General features: G+C 35.4%; 1 protein-coding gene across 1 annotated transcript; it reads left to right on the forward strand.

Moving 5' to 3' along the window:
- The first annotated feature begins 269 nt into the window (after positions 1-269).
- LOC143597855 (vacuolar protein sorting-associated protein 54, chloroplastic-like) lies at positions 270-9,912 on the forward strand. Its single transcript, XM_077076236.1, has 20 exons — positions 270-1,099; positions 1,200-1,262; positions 1,412-1,491; positions 1,761-1,878; positions 1,964-2,038; positions 2,127-2,283; positions 2,390-2,478; positions 3,612-3,850; positions 3,928-4,099; positions 4,327-4,410; positions 4,494-4,676; positions 5,843-5,931; positions 6,025-6,178; positions 6,262-6,343; positions 6,818-6,897; positions 7,401-7,562; positions 7,651-7,718; positions 8,422-8,502; positions 8,598-8,828; positions 9,705-9,912. Exons 1-19 carry the CDS (start codon positions 302-304, stop codon positions 8,734-8,736), a joined length of 2,913 nt encoding a protein of 970 aa, XP_076932351.1. The 5' UTR covers positions 270-301; the 3' UTR covers positions 8,737-8,828; positions 9,705-9,912.
- Positions 9,913-10,744: the final 832 nt, after the last annotated feature.

The raw sequence follows: 10,744 nt of genomic DNA on the forward strand, positions 1-10,744 counted from the left end.
ACCTTAATAGTGTCATGTTGCGACCGTTATAATCCGAAACCCGACCAGCGATTAACATACAGGTATAGCCTAGCTTTCCTCTAAAATAGTCGAGATCGTGATACCAAAGCACCACACCAGTCCATCGTCCCCACTTACGATCTACATCTCCTCCTGCAACTTGTTCTTCTTCTTATTATACATCTTTTATTATTATTATCATATTATTAGGGTTTCCATTCACTAAACTCACACAAACTCAATCAAATCCATTATTTCAATTCCAATTGCTTCATGCTCTGCAAATCCTGAACAAACAACCATGGATCCAAAACCTTCTTCTCACCAGCGGTCTGGAAGGTCATTATTATTATTATCCAAAACACTCTCAGATGCAAGCACTCAAAGCTTATCTTCCATCCTCAACAATCCACACCTCTCCGACACCTCCTGGTGGTCCAATTCGTCCGCCGCCGTCCAAATCCCAGAGTTCACCACTCCGTCCGTACACAAAACCCTAGGACCTGAAATCTCCCGATCCGATTTCACATCTTACGTTTCTTCAATCGCAGATCACTTTAACCGGTTCGAAGACATTCGAAACCACGAGAAGAAAAATAATAATAATAATGATAATGATAATAATAGTAATGGTGATGGTGAGAATGCTGAGGATGCATTTGCAGGTGAAGCGCTGGTGGCGTGTTTACGAGAAGTGCCGGCTTTGTATTTCAAGGAGGACTTTGCGCTCGAGGACGGGGCGACGTTTAGGGCCGCATCGTCGTCGTTTTCGAATTCGGTGTCGGAGGATGTGAATTTGCAGGAGAAGTTGTCGCAGTATCTGGATGTGGTGGAGCTGCATTTGGTGAAGGAGATCTCGCTGCGGTCGAACTCGTTCTTCGAGGCGCAAGGACAGTTGGAGGATTTGAGTTTGAAGATTGTGGAAGGGTGTGGTAGGATTAGGGAATTGAAGGAGACGATTCGGATTTTGGATGGGGATTTGGTGGATTCGGCGAGGCAGATTCAGGATTTGAATCATACGAGGAGTGATTTGCTGGCGTTGCAGGAGAAGCTTAGGGTTATATTATATGTTAATCAGTCTCTTGCTGCACTTAATTTGGTATGCTGGTATTAGATTGAACCGCATTCTTATTGAATATACAACAATGTTTCTTGTTTAGTTATTATTCTTCATGTTTCGTGTTATATTTGTTTTGTAGCTTGTCACATCTGGTGATTGTGCTGGAGCTTTAGACGTCACTGATGATTTGAAGCATTTTCTGGTACATGAATACAATACCTTTTTACACTTAAATCACTATGTTGTTAGTAGCTATAGGTGAATGATCTGTTGACTGTTGAGTACAATGTTTATGATAATTCTTGAAACATCAAGTTAACTGAGTCTAATTCTAATCCTCTTTGATTATAGAATGGTGGTCAACTTACTGGCTTACATTGCTTTCGTCACCTTGAGGTTCATGTAACTTCTGCAATTAATTCTGTAAATAGGTTAGTATACCTGTAAGTTTATTGTCAATGTGATTAATCCTTCTAACTTAAGAATTTAATGAAAAGGTTTGTTTCTTTATTAGTTTTTACCACTAAAAGATATTTATTTAAACACTAAAAAGAATTTTAAACTTACACATAGATAATTTTTATAAACCGCTGCACTCTAACCGATTTTTTATTATAATTATTACTTTATGGTTGAAATCAGCCGTTTTGATGATGTATATATCTTTCTGTGTTGTGACTTATGGTGTTTATACGTGTAGCATTCTTTCAGCAGAGTTTTTACGTGTATCTGTTAATGAGGCTGGAGATAAAGACGTGTTAATATTATCTAAAGCAAAAGCAAGGATAGCCTCACCAGGAATTGAAGAAGATAATGAAGTATGAATAAATTATATGCTAAATATGTTTATTTCTGATTATGTGGTTTAAATGTGAGATTAATGGCGTTAGTTATGTGATACAGGAATATTGGGATCAAGAAGATACCTCTAGTTTCCATGATCGACTTCTACCTCTTATTATAGGCTTACTTAGAACCGTGAGTACCTTTATATATATATAGTATATATGATATATGTGGAAAGAAATTATGGGAATTACATTTAAGGAATCTTGATGATTCTCAGGCAAAACTTCCAAGTGTGCTGAGAATATATCGGGATACGGTTATATCTGACATGAAAACTGCTATTAAGTCAGTTGTTGCAGAGCTGCTTCCGGTTCTTGTTGCCAGACCTTTGGACTCTGATTTTAAATCAGGCGATAGGGCTGTTGATGCAGATGGTACGCATAATTTATTTGTGTTCAAAATTTAATCCTTTTATGTGTTCAAACTAATTACAGATTTTGAAACGAAGTTGCTGAAACAATATTTGTTATATATGTACAGGCGGAGGCTCATCACTTACAAATAAGTTAAGAAGCCTTTCTTCTGAAAGCTTTGTTCAACTTCTTGGAACTATTTTCAAGATTGTACAGGTAATGTATACCTTATTGGTTCCCTAACTTTGATTTAAGATTAGTTGAATTTTTGTAACTATGCAACTAATTAGAATTAAGTTCTTGTGGTAATGATGATGACATGATATAATAAGAGAACACACGATATACGCATGTTAAGAAGTTATGTGGACTACTTGCATAGTTGCATGTTAAGAATTTTGTGACCGGAGATTATTCTTTTAAGTTGGATACATTAAGAGATCTAAATTGGTGTGTCTAGGCCTGTAAACGAACCGAACGATCAGTGAACTGTTAGGCGAGAAACTCATTTATGTTCGTTTATTTTATGTAATAACGAACAGGAACAAATTTTTTTGTTCATTTAGTTAAACGAGTATGAGCACATGTTTTGCTGTTCATTTATGTTCGTGAACGCCTGTTTATGTTTGTTTATTGTTGTTTGTTTATTGTTTATGCCTTCTTTTATGTTAGTTTACTTATGCTAGTGACTATTATAGCCTACTTAATTATGGCAATAAATTAATTCTTAGGCCGACCCACTTAATTATGTTACCTGAGTTACCCGATCATGAATGATGATGAAAGTTTGAAACTCTTAACTCCATTTGTTCCTTTATGTTCGTTAACTGTTTGTTTAAAATGTTAATGAACGAACATAATTGAACACAAACATTTTCATTTTCTTAACAAACGAACATGAACAAGAAAATCCGTTCCTATAATTGTTCGTGTTCGGTGGAAATTCACGTCTTCATGAACGAAATCAAACAAATTGGATAAACTCCCAAATATTATTGATCAAGAAAACATAACTCAAGCTTGATTACATTTGTTTAAATAACCTAGCTAATCCTAGCTAGGCTCAAACTCTTTATTAGATACAAACTCTTCTGTATCTAAACTTGAAATTGATACACACTAGTTCTCTAATCCAAGTTAATTAGTGATTTTTGAGTTTGCCCCTCAAGTCACCGACTTGTGATAGAGGATTCACCCAGTCCATGACCGAACGTGTAAATGGGTCGGGAGGTAGCCTCGGTCCAACAGAACAAACATGAATATGCCCTTGTTCTTGTTTGTTCGGTTCGTTTACATGCCTAAATGAATCAGTAAATGTAACTTGATTTATATTCTACTAGTGAATGCAGGCACATTTAATTCGAGCTGCTGAGGTTAAAAAAGGCATTGAATGGATGATGTCAAATCTTGATGGTCACTATGCTGCTGACTCAGTTGCTGCTGCACTTGCTCACGGTGCTTTGACTTTGACTTCAGAAACATCTTCTACGACTGACAGTCAATCCGAATCCTTCCCTCTTTCAACTCAGAAAAACCTTATTAAGGTTTCTCCAGCCACAAATTCATCAAACTTGTCAAAAAATTTCAGGTCAACCCGAACCCATTTTGACCCATTAATTATCTGCCCCTGGGGATCTAATACTGTGAATGTGTTTTTGTAAACAGAGCTGATGTATTGAGAGAAAACGCGGAAGCGGTGTTTGCTGCGTGTGATGCAGCTCATGGAAGATGGGCAAAGCTTCTTGGTGTTCGGGCTCTTCTTCATCCGAGGCTGAGGTTACAAGATTTTTTAAACATATATAACGTGTCCCAAGAATTTGTAGCTGCGACAGAGAAGGTACTGTTATTAGTTATAATTCCAAGTTTGGAAATTGTCAAAAATATGCATTCTTAACTAGGGAGTAAACGTGCTGAGCCGAGCCCCAGTTTGTCTAGGCTCGGGTCGGCTCAATTTGAGCTTTTAGTGAGCCGATCTCTAGTAGCTCACGGGCAGCTTGGCCCCTGTTTACATCCCTATTCTTGACTACACATGCTTATTATATGAATTCATGTTAATGTCAGTAGATTGGTGGAAGATTGGGATATAGCATTCGTGGAACATTACAGTCTCAAGCCAAAGGTTTTGTTGATTTCCAGCATGAATCTCGGGTAGTTATTGGATTTTATGATTGGTTAACTTATTGCTCTGTTTTATGGTCTTGATTTATGAACACTTGTTTTTATTATTGTAGATGGCGAAACTGAAAGCAGTACTTGATCAAGAAACATGGGTTGAAGTAGATGTTCCTAATGAATTCCAAGCGATTGTGGATTCACTTTTTAGATTGGAGTCTGTCTCTGAAGATGACGTGGCTGCCAGCAGTTTAGAACAGCCATCTCAGTCTATTGATGGAAGTGTAGATTCCAATGGGCAGGTGAAGTCTTTATTCTCTGTATGTTTAGGGGTGTATATGAGTCGAGCCGAGCACGATCTTTACTAGGAGCATTTAACTTACAAGAGCTCGGGTTCGGCTCGTGAGTAGTTTCTCAAGCTCAAGTTTGGTTTGGGCACGGCTTGTTTATTAAATATTAGTTAACTTATATAAATTTTTAATTATATTTTATATTTATTCTAGTTATAACTTTTGTATGTGGCATAATATATACTAATTATTTATTTTTGTCATAATTTTGTACATAATTATGGTTATCATAAAAAGGATTAGGGCCACTTCAGAACTTCGAAATATGTTATGAACTTTTAGAATTCTTAACCACCAATCATTTATTTATTTATACTATATATTAAATATTATTTGAGGGTAGTTTGTCATTTGTTATATGTAATAGGTCTATTATTATATATATGTAATTTGGTTATTATTACACACATGTAAACTTGTGATTACATACAAGAAATGACAAAACCACCCTCATTAAACAAGCTTATTTTAGGATATTAAATAATAGGGCCAGCCTGCTTGAACTTGATAAGTGAAACTAGGGCATGGGCCCGCTTATTAAACAAGCTTATTTTAGGCACCATAGTTATTAAACGTCATCGCTTCTTGCACCTAGGCCCATTTTCAAGGCCAGGCCCAATATCTGCGCTTCTAGAAGGTGACAACACCTCTAATGGCATTTATGATGGAACAAGAACAATAGTCATTTGAACCTTTAGTCCTTTACTATTTATTACTTTTTGACCTTTTGGTTTTTATGTTTTGAACATTTTGGTACTTTACTTTGAATATTTTGTTATTCAAGTTTGGAATTACATTTGAATCTCGACTCTTTTAGATCTTTTGGTACTAATAACCTTTGTTTATTATATATGAAGAATAGTATTATTTTTCTAATACATAATATATTTATACATTTTTTTATTTAAGTGTGTTTTTTTATTAGGCCCTCACTTACTTCGCGCCTAGGCCCCAGGCGAGGCCTATGCGCCTTGAGTGCGCCTAGCGCCTTTCATAACTATGTTAGGCACAAGCTCATTTGAGCTCTGCTCAGTTGAAGCTTTTAGCGAGCAGATCTCGTGTATATCACGAGTGGTTTGGCTCGTTTACACCCCTAATTTCTAATTTCTGTGTTTAAGGTTAACAACATTAAAGAAAAGAACGGACACACAAAATCTTCTGTTCATTTAATTTCATTCAGAGGTATCGGGTACCACATGGTAAACTGGTTAGTAATCTTCTACAAACCCATTATAGAATTTAAGAATCTTGTTTTTAAATGCTATTATAATAATACTATTAATTACATCTTGTTTGTCAGTGGCTTAATCTTGCTGAAGATGTTATCTGAGTACATTGATATGAACACTGTTTTGCCAGCACTTTCATCCGAGGTTATTCACCGTGTACTTGAAATGTTGAAATTTTTCAACACGAGGACATGTCAGCTTGTTCTTGGTGCAGGTGCCATGCAGGTAATTATATTGTTACAGTGGCAGAATGATGAATTATCATTAAATGCGGGTTATAATTATATATGGTCCATATGGAAATGCAGGTCTCTGGTTTAAAGTCTATTACATCCAAACATTTGGCACTAGCAAGTCAGGTTATAAGTTTTGTGCATGCTATTATGCCTGGTAGGTGTTGTCTCGTACTCTTGTTTAATTGAATATTATTCAGTGGGAATATTAATTCTGTAGATAAACCGAACTTTCAGTGAATCGTTCGGCGGAAAATTCGTTTACGTTCGTTTATTTAGTAAATAAATGAACACAAACAGATGTCTCGTTCGTTCGATTATGTTCATGAATGTTTGTATATTAGGCTCAACAAATTGTTCACATTACTTTTAATCAGCTCAGTTATCTTTGTGAACCATTTGTTTATACTGTTAATGAATAAAACATTAATGAACATGAACATGTTCATCCTCTTAACAAACGAAGATGGACAAGAAAACCTGGTTCACTAATTGTTCGTGTCTGATCATTTATCGGGTTAATAAACGAACACAGACATACATCGTTCATGTTTCTTCTGATTGTTTACAGGCCTACGGAATATACTTTCTTAAATTTTTAATAATACCTTTACATATGTTTGTATTCAAGAAATTAGGAAGGTTCTTATTTTGAAAGTACCCAACGCGCGAAAAGTAATGCTGTTATCAGAAATTGAGCGTGTGTCACAGGTAGCGTGTGTGTAAATTATATATCCATAACATGAATATTAATTATTTATATTTTATATGAACTTTTTAAGCCCGGCTTGCGGTGCGCACATATGATGTATATATGTGTGAACCCTCGGGTGGGCAAAAGTGAAATTGCACTAATTTTGACGTTATTTTACTAATCTCGTGAAAATAACGTTAAAAGTGACGGACGATTAATCAGGCATCATGTAGTGGCGTTGATAGCCGAAAGACAAGGGTACATGCACCGATCAGCCGGTGTCCCGATGATTGAGTGCTATGTGCCTTATGTCCAAGGCTTGATGCAAAACTACTATCGAGCCGGGGGTCTCACCGGAAGCAGCCTCTCTATCCTTATGGGGTAGAGGTAAGGCTGTCTACATCTTACCCTCCTCAGACCCTACCATAGCTTTGCTATTGGTGGGATATACTGAGTACGATGATGATGATGATGATGATGATGATATTTTATATGAACTTTTAGTTTTTCATGACTTTAGGATTATAAAGTGCATCGAGATGAAATTTATACAAAACTGGTGCAAATAATGAGGGAACGGTTGTTAGTTCATCTTCGTGGATTGCCACAAATCATTGAAACGTGGAACCGAGTAGATGAATCCGAGGTACAACCGAGTCAGTTTGCTCGATCACTCACAAAGGTAATAAATTAATTAATTGACTGTAAATTTACTTGATTAATATTTTATTTGTTTTTTATTAATGAATTTTGTTGTACAAATATTTCAGGAAGTTGGATATCTTCAACGTGTGCTTTCTCGGACTTTGCATGAAGCAGATGTTCAGGAAATATTTAAGTGAGTCTTTTTAACAATAATATTTGGTAGGCTTGTAAATGAACAGAATGAACACAGTGGAGCATGTTCGTATTCTTTTGTTGAACTTTAACCGAATAAACGATTGAACATAAACTATTAAGCAAACAGGGTTTTCTTGTTCGTGTTCGTTAAGAAAATGAACATGTTCGTGTTCATTTGTTAACAGCATAAACGAACGGTTCACGACCGTCAACAAACGAACATAGATGACGAACATAATTGAGCTAAAACCAGTAACAATAGGTTGTGCCTAAAAAGTTATTAAAACTAGACTAAGTTGTAATGGGCCAAAAAAATTGAATGAATACATTAACGAACGTAAAGGAACAAACGTAAACTAATTAACGAACATAAATGAAAATAAATAAATCAGCGTTCACAAACATAAATGAATGAACAAAGCAGGTGTTCATGTTAATTCATTTAACTAAATGAACAAATTTTTTGTTCATGTTATTTCGTTTATTAAATAAATGAACTTCCAGTTGGATGGTTCACTAATTTTTCATCTAACTTTTGGTCTGTTTACAGTCCTAATAATTCAAATAAGACTTCTAATGCTAGAGCTATAGGCTTTTGTTTGATCGTTTTATGGATTTTGATCTATATTAAACACATGATTTTGAGTTGACCAATATTTGTACTAGCAATTATAATTACATTTTATGTATCTATCTTGCAGAGAAGTGACCATTATCTTTGACATTCAAATCTCTGATGCATTTGCAAATGTGGATATTAGCACTCCACAAGCAAAAGCCAGGTTCTTAATTTTTCTTTCATGTTTACTAATTATTATTGTTATTATTATATATTTTATAATCCTTTATGTTTACTTTTTGTTGATTATTGGGGCAGGCTTAATTGTGAAATTCAGCACATTCTTGGATGTATCAAATCACTTCCTTCTGCCAAGTTGAATATCGAGTCCGGGACTCCCATTGCGGGTCAACTTGAGTCGTTAATTGAAAGAATATCTGCTGAACCAGATCAATAATATTATATTTGGTAGCTACTTTCTTTAAGCATTCACAAAGACCGTGCATATATCATTATTCAAGAGAACCGTCATAATGCAAATGAAGTGAGGTAATCTACTTCTATTATAATAGTAATTATAATTTATAATTACTTATTACCCAATACCCACCAATAATTAGAGGTGACAAGATGGGTGGGCCGGATAACGGGCAAAACATCTTGTTAAATAGGATCATTTTTGGTGCAAGTGGGGATTGGGCTGACCAAAACACTTATTTTAGCACTCTTGTATACTTTAGAGATAATTAATGTTAATTATGATTACATAAATTGTATTATTTGCGTTATACAATATACTATTTTAAGTAAAATGGTTTAGGATGTTTTATGTATAAAAAGTAGTGGAATTGTCCCGGCTCAATGTGACCGGAATTCTGTACATGTATGTCTACAATTTGACCTATCAAAGAGCGTACGCAAGTTGTTTACAATACCAAAAAATACTTTATTCCGAATACAACTCCAATTTCAATAAAAGTTAGATGATATTTTAAAAATTAAGGGGTTGCTAGAGTTGGCCCCACGCTCTGCTGTGGGATTTATCAAAGCATGTATGAATTTCGTTTGCAATGCAAAAAAATTTCTTTAATGCAACTCTCTTTTATTTGATTGTATCAGAATGTTGAGAAAAAAATAAAGCTTATCATTGTTGTGTATTTAGAATTGTTTGAAAATTGAAAAGAAAAGTTATTTTAAAAAGTAAAATTAAAAGATAGATGGAATATCATTATAAAATTTAATGGGTTAAAGATGTATATGTATATTATACTAAATTATTATGTATAGTATACTTTTAGGGGTGAAGTTTAAACTTAAAAAGGAAAATGTAGCAAACTGTTATTGGCCAAGTTACTATCCATGATTTTTGGTTGTGATTGTGATTGGGACAGTCTTTTATTAATATTATCTTTTGTTGGGTCTCAGGTTGCAGTTTTCCATACAAATTTTGTGAAGAGAATGAGGCTACTTTTGGTTCGGAATGTATAATAATTCAATGGTATAGATGATAGAATGATGTAACAAGTTGTTTGATTTTGTCGGTGTTTCTTAATCTTAAGAGGTAGTGAATTTGCATTGGTTATTTGGTTACAGTATCATATTATGTATGGATTTGAGTGAACACAAACATCAAAAAGAATTTTCAAATTGAAACTAGAGCTGCACAAATCGGGTACACCTTGAAAACCCGAACCGGTTCGGAACCGGTTTTTTTCAACCCGGGTAGAGAATGACACCGGTTCCAGTCAGGAACCGGTTCGGTTCCCGACCCGAACCGGTGCCCAGATATGCGAACTTTTAAGAACCGGGTAGGGTATGAACCGGAACCGGTTTTTACGTAAAAACCGGTTCCACCGGTTTTTTTTGAAATTTATAAATTAGAGCCGTTAGGAACCGGTTCCAACGGCTATATAGCCGTTTTTGACCGTTGGAACCGGTTTTTTAACTATAAATAGGGTTTTTTAAACCGTTTTTGACCGTTTGACCGTTCAAACACGTGACTGACAGACAATAGTACAATTCTTCTTCGTCGAAACAAATAATTTTACCAAAACAAATAATTAGTCGAACAAGTTACAAATAATTTTACCAAAACAAATAATTACAACTCTTCTTCGTCTTCATTCTCTTCACCCTCGTCTTCGTTATCGGAAGAAACCCCGTCCTCCGCCTCCTCATCATGAATATGACGCTCTATTGGTATTTCGTCTTCAAAGTTCGACTTGTGTTGTACACGATCCACCGCATCCAAATGGTCCTTTAGGCAAATGCAAACCTCTAGAGACTCGGGAGTTAGTTTTGTTCTTCGCATAGATAACACCCTCCCACTAAGAGAAAAAACCGATTCGGAAGCAACCGTTGAGGCTTGTACGGCAAGCAAATCACGAGCCATGGCGGATAGAATGGGAAATTCGTTTTGTTTACCTTTCCACCAAGCCAATAAATCAATATTGCGAATTTCGTCT

Source organism: Bidens hawaiensis, unplaced genomic scaffold (assembly GCF_021521415.1).
Source record: "Bidens hawaiensis isolate Kalapana, Puna unplaced genomic scaffold, B.hawaiensis_p1.1 tig00049146_1, whole genome shotgun sequence".
NCBI classification, from domain to species: Eukaryota; Viridiplantae; Streptophyta; class Magnoliopsida; order Asterales; family Asteraceae; genus Bidens; species Bidens hawaiensis.

Excerpts from the sequence above, each read along its gene's own strand:
- LOC143597855 (XM_077076236.1), top strand. The coding sequence starts at position 302 with ATGGATCCAAAACCTTCTTCTCACCAGCGGTCTGGAAGGTCATTATTA. Across the intron at positions 2,039-2,126 it reads TTATAGGCTTACTTAGAACC|GCAAAACTTCCAAGTGTGCT; the intron begins GTGAGTACCTTT and ends GATGATTCTCAG. Across the intron at positions 6,898-7,400 it reads AAATTGAGCGTGTGTCACAG|GATTATAAAGTGCATCGAGA; the intron begins GTAGCGTGTGTG and ends TCATGACTTTAG.